Here is a 14,163-nt window from a genome sequence, read left to right on the forward strand (position 1 = left end):
TCGAACTTACCACAAGTGGAAGAATGTCACCTCCCAGAATGGAACATGAACATTGTACTGAGGTAATTTTAGGTTTAACAAACAAGAAAATTGGCAAGTGAACAACCAACATGGTGCCGTTTGAACACTCACCAAACTAGAACATGTAAAAGAGATTTTTACAACCCAGCTTTACTTTCACAAAACAAAATAACAACTTGAACATTTCCGTGAAACAAGAGTTAACAAAACAAATACGGAAGGTGGAGATAAGACATTTGTCCATTATACTTAATTGAAATACAACAGCTCAAATAGAAAACAAGTCAAATGTGACAATATTATATAATAAACTCCAGAATACTTTTTAACTTAACAATATAAAAGTAATACGAAAACTAGAACAAGGAATGTGGGTTTCACTTCTCTACAAAGCTCCTAGCTCCAGAAATATGAGTCAAGACCTGCAAAAAACTATTGTAGGGGGTGAGCGTTGTCCTTGTTTTCCAAGTAAAGGCCAGCCACCCATATAGGTTTGAAAACAAGCAGGGATACAAACAATGTTTATAAAACATTGAGTGTATGGTATTGGAGAAAATCATAAAAACATTAATGTAAGTTTGGGAAAACTCAGATCATGCTAAAATATCAGAGTACCCTCAAATTAGATAGTAGTAGATATGTACTTTCAGACCGCGCTCTTGGCACCACTGATTCCCAACCAACTCATACTCGGGTTGAATGACATTTTCAGAAGTCTACGCTCCACGAGTCATGCAGACTCGAACTTTTCCAACAAAAGCTAAGAAAGAGGCTATTAAATTTGGAAGACTGAGATCATTCCAGAAATGTTTCCTCAAGTAGTAGTTGAATGCAAAAGTAGAACGCTAACCAAGCCCTTTGCAAAGATCTTCTAACTCTTCGTATACCCGCACTTTCAGGTATGATCACAATCAAGTTACCAAGTTCTTCTCTTGTAAACATACGTTCACATAAATCATGTGTCCCACTAGGGTACACAAATCGAGATTCATGACATAAAAATGTCTTTATCAAGATCAAAGATCACATTAAAGGGAAAATGATGCTAAAAAATATTGAGACAATGATCTAATTCATCCTTCATGCTATTCTGGGCTGAACTGTTGATGATGGATGCAAAAATCGCTCGGCTGCATAAGCTTAGCTGCCATAGCCTATCCATCAGTATTTGGAGCTTCATATAATCATTTATATAATCATTTATTCTTCTTTCTAGTGTTGCCATTGAATAAGGTTTATTTCAAATGTCTTTGTTTTACCTTTTGTTTTCCTTTATGAAACTATGCATATCAGAAATTGATATATGATAATATGAAAATGTGAAACTGGTATATGAAATTTTTTTTAATAAAATAATTTGTATAAGGGCCCTTATTTTTTGCATTTCCTCGAATCCTTCAGGGCCGACCCTGATTGCACACATCTACTTATGCCAAAATATTAAGCAGCTGGTACTCTCTAGGGATTCACTATTGAAGATGCTAAGATGGATTTTCGACTCTCAATAGCAGTAGTGTATGCAACCACCCAATCAAGTGTATTGAGCACACTATAATGAACAAGCTAGGACGGCAAGTCCAAGGGAAATGAGAATTTATGTCTTGTCTTTCAGGATATTTTTATCACCTTCGATCACTGGGTTGCATTATGTGAACATTACAAACTCAGTGATTCCAGAAAACAAAAACTGGGAAGAGGAAAAAGAGTGTTATAACTCTGGAATGGATTGCGCAGTAGAAAGTTAGGGTGAAGGCGCAGAGAAAGGAGAGAAAGCAAAAGAAGAAAACTCGGAAGAGAGAACCTCCACCTTAGGGACCTATTCCAAGAGGCGATGAGAGATCTCATATCGTTACAACAAGATGAACGAACGATGTAATTTATTGTGCTTTTTTTATTTATTTTATAGACAAATTAAGTATGTTTAGATCTCAAGAAAGAATTAATTTTCAAGTTGTACCTCTTAATTTTATTTATTATATATATAATCTAAATCTCAATCCAAAAACCTCCATCAACAACCTCCATCAATACCGAATAAAATTTATCCTCACTCCTCAATTTCATAAATTACATACTTTTTTTGTTTTCAAGATAATGTTCACAGATGAAAGTAGGGTTAGTCAAAATTAATAATTGGCTCAAACATGTGGCTATGATAATATCACGTTCACTGTTGTCAATTTTAATTTAGTGAAGGGAAGATTTTTCGATAATCTCCCTATATTACAGACTTGTACTAGTCTTTTATTAAAGTTCAAATTCTATACTTTTTTCAGAAATATTCTTCCCGACCTCATGATTATCTATATAACTATGCTTAGAGAATCTTATGCTTAACTATTTTAAAAGAAAATCCGCACAAATCATATTGTGCAACTTATTGTGATTTTTCTTAATATTAAGAAAATCTTAAAAGGTAATTTTACTTATTACTGACCCATAATTTAGTATTCTACATCTTAATTTACATAAAAATCATATATTATATATAAATGGTTAAGTTATATTAACTTAGTGTTGCTTTCAGACTTCCAAGTATCACCCACCAACATCTACCAGCTTAATTACTCGAGCATAGTGGAGTGATTGGGTTTCCCATTCGGCTAACAAATGCACAATCAATTTAGACCAAACATAGAAGTTACGCATTTGTATCAAAAGAGGTAAAATTTAAGCTTACTTAATTAGCATATTTAAGTATTTTAAAAGTAATTTTAATCTGTTTTATGTCTTTCTTTATAAAAACAATGTATAGGTTTAATTTTGTTACACTATCTCTTCGTATAATGATAAATCAAATATATTTTGGGTACTCAATCTTCTTTTATTGTTTAGCTTAGAATTGACATTATCAAATGTTATGGCTCATGCAACATGAATTTGAAAGATTCATGATTTGTAGATTTGAGAAAAGAGCAAACTATGACTAATACACCACTAGTTTTTTTATATTCTAAATCAAGAGTTAGAGGTATATGTTTGGAAACAACCATCTCTAAATTCTAAAATTTAATTGAGATTAAATTTTCAAAATGAGTTTAAATGTGTATTCGAAAACTGAGATGAAGCATTTACTAAAGACCTTTCAATGATGATTTTGTGGGAAATAAGAGTGTTGTTTGAGGGACATTGTAAGCAATCTTTAAATTATTTTATATTCACTGTTTGCTGCTCATCTTTGGCTTAAAAGTTTTTAATAAGTTATATGTACCGTGAGAGAGCATGCCCATGTTCAAAGATTTAGAGCTAAGACGAAACCTCAAGCATTAAATTTGAAGAATGGTGTATTCGTCAAATCCTAATAATGAGGTTGATATTTATTGAGAATATATAAAGAAGTTTGTGACTTGTTTTCAATCTCATATATAGGTAGGCTCTATTGCATGATAACTCTTACCTCACATATATTTGTCTCGAGTTTTAATAGTTTGATTTAATACCATGAGGATATGCTGGGTTGAACCGGCCTTGATGCTTAAAAGTTACTTAAGGATTTGAGAGATGAGAAATATATGTTTACTTGGATCACAATAGTGGTATGTCAGCCTATTTGTGTTTTTATGTTGCATAACAAGCCTGTTTATGTGCATAGTATTGTATTACAGATGTATGTTGATATATTCATGTGATTCGATACAAGAAACAAGTTTATGCCAGAAGATGAAGTTAGGAAATTAGACAAATGTGTTGCTGGTTTACTAATTAGTTATGATAATGTTGTTATCAAGAAAAGGGGTGAATATTTTCCAAATTGGACTCCTTATTCTATTTTATGTGTGGGAGCTCAATTCACTGTATGTTCCTATGGACGCTTTGATGATCTTTTAGCATTTGTAAAGAGATTGTATGAGCATGTGATCAACTTCGAAATTGATTTTTTATTCGTGATACCAATCTCTTAAGTTTACATAATCACCATGTCGGTACTCATGATGATATCTGGTTTAAGTTTTTGAATGTCTCACATATTTGGATATGCATTAGTTTTTGCCGGTCTCCCACCACTACTGTTCCAATGGGTAACAGAAAAACGAAAGAAGATATATTGCACATTTGTGTCCTCTGTTCAAATTGGTCTCCATAAGTTTTTTCTTTACTCTTATACAAGTACTAGTATAAGCTACTTTTTACACAATCAATATATTACAAGAAAAAGCTTCATCGTCTTATGTTTCTCCACATATATACTACACATTTTCATGGTGTTACAAACATGGTTTGTATTATCTAATTAATGTTAAAATGTTTATAGTGTTTGGGACAAACCCACACTCATATACCAATCATTTATTGAATATGACATCGAAATATAAGATTCAGAATAATAATACTATTTTTTTAATTTGTGTCTTATTTAATTTGTCAGAGGAGTGAAAATGGCAAGCAAAATATGGTTTCCACATCATCATCATCAAGCTTGGGATTCTTTGTGACATTAATTTTTGTGGTGCTCCTAGTTCGAGACCTTGTTAATCCGAAATTCTGAGCATTTGAATGTTCAGATATAATAAAATTTACCACCGGTAGCTTGAGGTTATGCCACAATGCTATTCTCAAGAATATTTCCTCTTCCAACAAAAGTAACAACTACGGATTTTATATATCCAACTACTCTAAGTTTGGAGAAATCTCAGATATAATTTATGCAGAAGGTCTTGAAAGAGGAGATCTTAAGACTAAAACTGTGCTAGTTATCTGAAAGACATCACGTATGTTCTTACGGTGGAGTGTCATGATCAAAGTAAGCTTAATGGGTGGTAGGATGAATGCATGCTACGATACTCGAATCATTCCATATATGGTGAGTTGGACTTAGAAGATAGACCATGTTTTTGGGACTTTGAAAAGGTGACATCAGCACTAGTGGAGGAGTTCAACCAAAAAGATTTTGACATTATTGGATAGGTTGTCAAGTAAAGCAACTCAAAGAACAATCACTCGAAAGTTTGTCATTGACTAGCAATACAAGCACCCTCAATGTAACTATATATAGGGCTGCACAATGTGATATAAATCTGTCATCCTAAAACTATAATAAATGCCTAGATTTGGGTTTAGCTAGAGCAGGCGTCTCAGGATGTAGTTTCAACCGTCAGAAATTTGGTGGGAGAGTTGTTACACCCAAATGCAACGTGAGATATAAAGTTTTGTACAAATTTTACATCAAACTGAACCTTAAGACTTCTATTTTTAATGTTGAAATTTTCAAAAGAAATGGTTAATTTTTAGTACACGTAAAGATGTAGATATTTAAGGTTGATAATATGATGATCGATTTTTGCACTACTACTATGTTTCAATATTTTGGACTCTATTACCTTGAAATGGACTATATGACTTATTACATTGGAGGCTTTAGAAAAAAAACACACATAAAAGGTTTTTCTATAAACAATGACAAGAAAATGTTGGTTTTTTAAAACGAAACTAAACTCTATGAAACTGAAATTCATAACTTCAATAATAGTGAGGTATACTAATATACTATTCCATGTATAGCATAGTTCTTGGTGGCATGTGGATTATATAGACAATAATCCATGATTGGACAAAGAAGAAGAAAATTGACCCTTGTAGATATGCTTAATCATATTCCACCTCAAACATGAACAAAATATCGCACCTAGATCACACTTACTTAGCTCAATCAAGTAGAGGCATTTGTTAGCTCAATCAAACCAGCCATGGATTCCTTGTCTTCCTCTTTCATGTCCATATTTCCTACCCAATCTTCCGCAACAACTCCAAAATTAAACCAATCTTAATTCCTCTACATTGATTTCCGTTAGAATAAAAGAGAAACATGCATCCCAAACCTAGCCAAAAACCACAACACCACCAAAGAACACAATGTGATGTCCACACCATCTTTGCCGAGACTCGTGAAGGCAAGGTCCTAGAAGATGGTGCTCTCTTCAGTCAAGTTTCCATGATAGTTGAGATGACTGCAAATTAAAGATCTTATCATTAGGTAGTTTCTATATTTATTGTAGTCTTTTATTTGTTGCACTTGTTGTTTTATAAGATAAAAAGGCTTTCCCTTTAGGTTTGTGGTTGAGTCCTTTGCCTTCTTCCCGAGCTAACGGGGTTCGAAATCTGGTATGGTGGTGGCGACGACTGATTGTGGATCTTGTTTGATCCCCAAAATCATAGATAAAAAGGCAATAATATATATAGTTTACCGTTTGTCAAAAAATAATTTTTTTAAAGTTTAGTTGACCGTAACCTTGTTTAGAGTCAAGGCTAGTAAGGCTCCATCAGTCTCTTGATATGATTTCCATAAATAGTTGTAACTCATTTAATTAATCAAGTTTATTTTTGACATACCCATATGAGAAAAAGTGGAACAGGAAGAGTTGAAAGTGGAACGAATCCATTGACAAGAGTCATAAGAGCAAACTATGCCTGGTCAAGTAGGAGCAAAACAATCCAATCCAAATGTCAAGAGTTCGATGTCTTAGAATCTAAAAAGACAATACAAAGCAAGTGAACAAACGTAACAAAAAAGTGAATTAACCTACGCATATATTAAGGTGCTCCAAATGTATTATGAAGCATATGGTTATGAGAGATGTACCGATATTCCGGCAGAAGAGTGGAAACCTTGATAGAGTGTAAGAATCTAATTTAACTTACCTAAACTAGGAGCCCAGTCAAAACTGAGTTTGGAAAGGGATGGAGAATGAAAAGCGAGCTAAGACCAATAGGCCAGGCCATTGCTTTGGTCATAACCCTGTCAACAAACCTAGATGCACCAACCTTAGACTAGGTTCCCAGAACACGGTGGCCCCCTGATATCGATGTAACGCTACTTGACCGTAACAACGAAATAGAAGGAATTGACTAGTCTCTTAGACTCGCCGAACTAGATCCCTCTAGCCGAATATAAAACTTACCAAAAAGCACATCATTGTCAACACCAAAGCACCAACGCCGAGCACGCTGGCGTCAACCTTTAACCAACACTAGAGTCCTACACACTATGTTGAACTATGATGATGACACCAAACCTAATACCACGTCACCTTCTGTTGGCCAAGGCAATGCTCTACAAAATTCAAAACCATTGGTTTTGGTAATTTTGGAAACATATTAATTTGGGTACTATTTTTTTTTGTTCAAGAATTTTGGGTACTATTTTGAATAAAAAAAAGAAAAAAAAGAAAAGAGAAAACTCTAGCTTGCGAGTACAAAAGAAAAACCGACCCTGTAACAAAAAAAAAAACAGAGATAAAAACCGGCCCTGTGGATTATTGTTCTCACAAGAGAGTCCCCTGTGGCAAATAAATCAAACAAGCCAAGTTGTCGCAAGGGACCCAAATCCCTACACCCAAATTCGATATACAAACCTTCGCAAAACACTGGTAGATCTCTCAAGTCGAGACCTCGTTATCAAAGGTTAGTCTGTATCTCTATTTCAGTTTCTTATGCCCCCGTCCAAAACCCTAATCCCAATTTCTCCATATTTCTAGTGTTTTTCAAATCCGAACCCTAAACGATGTCAGACCCAGAGATAGCCAAGACGCAGGAGGAGCGGCGGAGGATGGAGCAGCAACTGGCCTCCCTCAACTCCCTCACCTACGACGCCGAGTTCTACGGCGGTACCGACAAGGCCGACTACGTCTCCTCGATCCCGGTGAACGACGAGGACGAGAATCTGGATCCCGTCGACAACGACGTCGCCCGGAGAATGGCGTCCTACACGGCGCCCAAGTCGCTGCTGAGCGACATGCCCAGGGGCGCCGAGGAGGACGACGCGTCGGGGATGCCGAGGTCGAAGAAGATTATCGACCGCGAGGACGATTACAGGAGGCGGAGGCTGAACCGGATCATATCGCCGGAGCGACACGACGCGTTTGCGGCGGGGGAGAAGACGCCGGACCCGTCTGTGAGGACGTATGCGGAGATTATGAGGGAGGAGGCACTGAAGAGGGAGAAGGAGGAGACACTGAGGCTTATTGCCAAGAAGAAGAAGGAGGAAGAGGAGTCTGGGAAGGCGGCGCCGCTGCTGCAGGCCGCGGGGAAGAGGAGGAATAGGTGGGACCAGTCTCAGGATGGGGATGGTGGAGCTGAGGAGACGAAGAAGGCGAAAACTACGGCGACGTCGGATTGGGACTTGCCTGATGCCACTCCAGGGAGGTGGGACGCGCCGACGCCTGGGAGAGTGGCTGATGCAACTCCGGGGATGGCGAGGAGGAATCGTTGGGATGAGACGCCAACTCCGGGGAGAGTTGTGGATTCTGATGCTACTCCAGGTGGAGGGGCCACTCCTGGTGCTACTCCAGCTGGGATGACTTGGGATGCGACTCCGAAGCTTCCGGGGATGGCCACGCCCACGCCGAAGAGACAGAGGTCTAGGTGGGATGAGACCCCTGCTACGATGGGCAGTGCTACCCCGGGGTCTGTGGCGACTCCTGGTCCTGGTGGGTACACACCTGGTGTGACTCCTGCTGGTGGAATTGGGCTTGAGACCCCGACGCCAGGTGCCCTCAATCTGCGGGGACCTATTACACCGGAGCAGTACAATTTGTTTAGGTGGGAGAAGGATATTGAGGAGAGGAACAGGCCTTTGAGTGATGAAGAGCTGGATGCTATGTTTCCACAGGAGGGTTACAAGATTTTGGATCCACCGCCAAAGTATGTGCCGATTAGGACCCCGGCCAGGAAGTTGCTTACAACCCCAACTCCGATGATGACCCCTCAGTATGCTATTCCGGAAGAGAATCGTGGGCAGCAGTTTGATGTGCCCAAGGAGCTGCCGGGTGGCTTGCCATTTATGAAACCAGAGGACTACCAGTACTTTGGTGCATTGCTGAATGAAGACGAAGAGGAGGAGTTGTCCCCTGATGAGCAGAAGGAGAGGAAGATTATGAAGCTTTTGCTGAAGGTTAAGAATGGTACACCACCGCAGAGGAAGACGGCATTGAGGCAGCTTACTGATAAAGCTCGCGACTTTGGTGCCGGCCCCTTGTTCAACCGCATTCTGCCTTTGCTAATGCAGCCGACTTTGGAAGATCAAGAGAGGCATCTTTTGGTTAAGGTAATTGATAGAGTGCTTTATAAATTGGATGAATTGGTACGCCCTTATGTGCATAAGATTCTTGTTGTGATTGAACCTCTATTGATTGATGAAGACTATTATGCACGTGTTGAGGGGAGAGAAATTATCTCTAATCTTAGTAAAGCTGCTGGGTTGGCTACTATGATTGCAGCCATGCGTCCAGATATTGATAACATTGATGAATATGTTAGAAACACTACTGCTAGAGCTTTCAGTGTTGTTGCCTCCGCTCTTGGTATTCCTGCTTTGTTGCCATTTCTGAAAGCTGTTTGTCAGAGCAAGAAATCATGGCAAGCACGGCACACTGGAATCAAGATAGTTCAGCAGATTGCAATTTTGATTGGGTGTGCTGTCCTCCCCCACTTGAGGTCTCTTGTTGAAATTATTGAAAATGGTCTGAGTGATGAAAATCAGAAGGTCAGGACTATTACTGCTCTATCACTTGCTGCTCTTGCTGAAGCTGCTGCTCCTTATGGTATTGAAAGCTTTGACTCTGTCTTGAAACCATTGTGGAAGGGTATTAGGTCTCACCGTGGTAAGGTTCTGGCTGCCTTCTTGAAGGCCATTGGTTTCATTATTCCTCTTATGGATGCTTTATATGCTAGTTACTATACAAAAGAAGTGATGGTTATATTGATTAGAGAGTTCCAGTCTCCTGATGAGGAAATGAAGAAAATTGTGCTCAAGGTGGTGAAACAATGTGTGAGTACAGAGGGTGTAGAGGCTGACTATATAAGGAATGATATTCTCCCGGAGTTCTTCAGAAACTTCTGGGTTAGAAGGATGGCTCTGGATAGGAGGAACTATAGGCAACTTGTGGAAACAACTGTGGAAATAGCAAATAAAGTGGGTGTTGCTGATATAGTAGGGAGAATTGTTGAGGATCTTAAAGATGAGAGTGAGCCATATAGGCGAATGGTTATGGAGACAATTGAGAAAGTTGTTGTGAACTTGGGTGCTTCGGATATTGATGCTCGGTTGGAGGAGCTTCTCATTGACGGTATACTTTATGCATTCCAAGAGCAGACCAGTGATGATGCAAATGTCATGCTTAATGGGTTTGGTGCAGTTGTTAATTCTCTTGGGCAGAGAGTGAGACCTTACCTTCCCCAGATTTGTGGTACCATTAAATGGCGTTTGAACAACAAGAGTGCAAAGGTCAGACAGCAAGCTGCAGACCTTATTTCCAGGATTGCTGTTGTCATGAAGCAGTGCCAAGAGGAACAACTGATGGGCCATCTGGGTGTTGTCTTGTACGAGTATTTGGGAGAAGAGTACCCAGAAGTTCTTGGATCAATTCTGGGTGCGCTAAAGGCAATTGTCAATGTTATTGGTATGACAAAGATGACTCCTCCAATAAAAGATCTGCTTCCCAGATTAACTCCAATTTTGAAGAATAGACATGAAAAAGTCCAGGAGAACTGTATTGACCTGGTTGGTCGTATTGCTGACCGTGGTGCTGAGTTTGTTCCAGCTAGGGAGTGGATGAGGATATGTTTTGAGCTTCTTGAGATGCTCAAGGCCCATAAGAAGGGTATCAGGCGAGCTACAGTGAACACATTTGGATACATTGCGAAAGCCATTGGCCCACAAGATGTCCTTGCTACTCTGCTGAACAATCTGAAGGTACAGGAGCGTCAGAACCGTGTTTGCACTACTGTAGCTATTGCGATAGTAGCAGAAACATGTTCTCCTTTTACTGTACTGCCAGCGCTGATGAACGAGTACCGTGTTCCAGAGCTTAATGTTCAGAATGGTGTTTTGAAATCCCTTTCTTTCCTGTTTGAGTACATTGGTGAAATGGGGAAAGACTATATCTACGCAGTGACCCCATTGCTTGAGGACGCCTTAATGGACAGGGATCTGGTTCACAGGCAAACTGCAGCTTCTGCTGTCAAGCACATGGCTTTGGGTGTAGCTGGCTTGGGTTGTGAGGACGCTTTAGTTCATTTGCTCAACTATGTGTGGCCAAACATCTTTGAGACATCCCCACATGTTATTAATGCTGTGATGGAAGCCATTGAAGGGATGAGAGTAGCACTGGGCGCTGCTGTGGTTCTTAACTACTGTCTCCAGGGTCTGTTCCATCCTGCTAGGAAGGTTAGGGAGGTGTACTGGAAGATCTACAATTCGCTATACATTGGAGCTCAAGATGCTCTTGTGGCAGCCTATCCTATGCTGGAAGATGAGGATCATAACGTGTATACTAGGCCTGAGTTAATGATGTTTGTTTGAGCCTGGGTGTAACAGAAATTTTCCTAGGAACTGAACTATGTTTAAGTAGGCATGTTACCATTTGGTTACTCTTCTATATCAGTATTATTTCACTTTGCTTTTGTAATTTAAGCCTATCTTATGAAATGAATTGGTTAAGTGGTTGATGTCTAAAGTGATAGCTTCTTATTCTCTCTGCTTGGGATTTTAGTGGATCAATTTTCTGTAGTAGATTGGAGCTAATTGAAATACCATCAGTCTTCTAACGTGGATTTCTAGCATGAACAGATTTTACATTAAGTCTTGATAGTATTTATTATTTTATTGTGATAGCTGCAGTGGCCATTTTGAGGACTTTTGCTTTGGAACAGCAGCAGCCCCAGTGCTACTATGCAATGTCCATTGTTCAACCGGATCCATCAAGAGTTACTTTTTTGCTTTTTCTAGGCCAGATTATGCGGGACTATACCCAAACTACCTGTACTTGGCCAATTACGCAATTCTCAAAGGCCATAGCAGATGCCAGTGCAGAAAAACAAAAAGCTCCTGATGTTTTTGAGAAACAGCAATGATCTCCCGATGTATTTGAGAGGCAACCAAGCCTACCACGAAGGACATCACTGGAAGGAAGGCGTCATATTCCAAGAGCTTTGAAGATGCAGAGGTCACCTTCACATATAGTTTCTACTGCCCACTGCTCACAGTTACCAGTACCCTCGGTATAATATCAAGAAAAAAGAAAAATGATCAGTTTCATCGATGGAAAGTGAGTGTGGCTCCAGCAGTGCTGTGATCACCACAGATACCAACTACTGCAAGTCACTTGTTGTATTTGATGTGAGTAACACTAAACCTCAAATCGTACTAGCCTATTTTGATATTTAGTTATGAATGAATATCTGATTCATATTGAAACCATATATTTTTTCTGCAGGGACATGGAAATAGGTACTAATAAACAGTACATGAAGAAAATGCAGAGAGTAATAAGAGAATGCAAGCTTCAACGGGATTGGAGGACGGTGAAAATCTCCCTTGTTCTTCTCTTGAAGGCTTATATTCATTTTCCTGAGAGATTGTGTGCCCGGCTGTAGTTTATAGATACCCCAGTTTCTCTATATTCTCGTATTTCAGGTTTGCGCATCAATTTCAGGATTTCGGGATGATTCTTTTTGCAGCAATACTTTGGGGACAGTGTCAAAACCTGCTGTTTGGAGGTCGTCAAGTATGGCATGACCGGTGTAATAAGTTTTGGCACTGGAATATGATAGTGGTGGTTGTGCACTTGTGCTCTCTGTAAGGTTTGTTGCTTTGTAAAATACTTTCTTTTTTGGCAACAGTATTCCCAGTCCAAGTCTGACTGCATCACTCTGAAAACAATGCTCTTGCTACAGAAGTTTTGTCGTTTTTGCTTTTTAACAAAATAAAATATGAATTTTAGCATTTTGATGCAAACTATTATTTTTGGCAAGGAGTCTGGACTTCTGCAGTAGATCTACTCCATTTCTCTTATAATATCATAACTTAAAATGTAACAAGTACTCTGTACAGTGACTTGATTTTATGCAGAAAATTTTTAAAATTTTAGTTGTCCTCTCAAGTCTATGATGATTTTCATGTCAGTTTGTTAAGGGATAGTTCTTCTACTTAGAAGTAAAAAATGCGTTGGAATCATTGATGAGGACGTAGTAATGGCTAAACCTGTTAACTGTTAAGTGCTAACATTTTTCAACAAAGGACTTGGAATAAGAGCTCCTTATCTATCCCTTTCTATAGGGCGGCCTGATTAATTTGTTTGGAAGGAAAGCTGAGCCTGATTCTAGAAGCCTCTAACCTTTGTATCCTTTCAAGCTTCCGCATTGTGTCTTTTCAAATTCCTGTTTCAGTTTAGGAGTTTAAAGTTTTCCTTTATTAGGACTTCCATGTCTCAATTTCAGAATTTTAAGAGTTCCTAAAGAATCGTTAGTGCTAATTAAAGTCGGTTGTAAACTCTAGTATAAATATATGCAAGTGCCACTTGGATGAGTCGTGTTTTGTTGAATGAAGAATTATCAGATTATCTGAGTTGTCCTCGGATGTGATTGGCGAGAAGCCTAGATTAAGGAGAGAAGCCTAAATTAAGGAGAGATTTCTAAACCAAAGTGTTCCAGGTGTGAAGCCTAGACTAAGGTGAGAAACCTGGTGGGAGTGATTCCTAAACCAAAGCCTCTGACTAATTATTATGTCATGTTCATTTCCAGCAGTGCTTTAACCTTGCTGTTGCACATCTACTTGCTACTAATTCTCCTAGATGGAATCACTGTTTCTTGCACCACAAGTATGAAAACCCGGTTCCGCCTTGGTTCCAGACCTGCCTGTAAAAGCGTTCAGTGGCTCCGTTTTCATTTCGCCTTTTGCTCTCTTCGCGACTGTATAGCTGTGTTTGATTGCGTCTCACCTCTAGTCCTAACAGCTGTGGTCAGACCATCACAATTATCCTTCGAGGTAGATACTATTTTGGGTTTATTTACTGTTGTCTGAATAACTGATTTTGATGCTTTAGAGTTGAGATTGAATTTGATTGATAATTTTGCTATGGGAACCCAACAACAGTGGTGCTTGAGGGCGGGAAACAAAACGCACGAGGCAATCAAGTTCAAACGATGATGCACATCTTAACATAATGTAAGAGTGATAAATGATTTTTGATGCAGCACAGTAGCTGCTTATGAACCTGGATCACAAGCTCTAAGAACTATAGGTTAAGCACACACTGATTTTAGGATTCACTCATAGGCTTTATACCCAAAACACTATAATTTGGGAATCTCTTCCGGGTTTCTCACCTTAATCCTATCACAGGAAAATTCAGTAAACACTGATATTCT

The 14,163-nt window shown here is 39.0% G+C and overlaps 1 protein-coding gene and 1 long non-coding RNA gene across 2 annotated transcripts; both read left to right on the forward strand.

The window, feature by feature from the left end:
• The first annotated feature begins 7,306 nt into the window (after window positions 1–7,306).
• On the forward strand, window positions 7,307–11,471 carry LOC126782851 (uncharacterized). The gene is made up of 2 exons (XM_050508180.1): window positions 7,307–7,419; window positions 7,494–11,471. The coding sequence occupies exon 2, from the start codon at window positions 7,520–7,522 to the stop codon at window positions 11,315–11,317; it is 3,798 nt and encodes a 1,265-aa protein (XP_050364137.1). The 5' UTR covers window positions 7,307–7,419; window positions 7,494–7,519; the 3' UTR covers window positions 11,318–11,471.
• A 584-nt stretch (window positions 11,472–12,055) lies between these two features.
• LOC126784820 (uncharacterized) lies at window positions 12,056–13,916 on the forward strand. The gene is made up of 4 exons (XR_007670988.1): window positions 12,056–12,133; window positions 12,231–12,597; window positions 13,540–13,780; window positions 13,889–13,916. It is a non-coding gene; the product is annotated as an uncharacterized LOC126784820 (long non-coding RNA).
• The last annotated feature ends 247 nt before the right edge of the window (window positions 13,917–14,163 follow it).

Source organism: Argentina anserina, chromosome 2 (assembly GCF_933775445.1).
Source record: "Argentina anserina chromosome 2, drPotAnse1.1, whole genome shotgun sequence".
In the NCBI taxonomy this organism is placed as follows: domain Eukaryota; kingdom Viridiplantae; phylum Streptophyta; class Magnoliopsida; order Rosales; family Rosaceae; genus Argentina; species Argentina anserina.

What these genes read in the sequence shown, in the direction of transcription:
- LOC126782851 (XM_050508180.1), top strand. Translation starts at nt 7,520, where the DNA reads ATGTCAGACCCAGAGATAGCCAAGACGCAGGAGGAGCGGCGGAGGATG.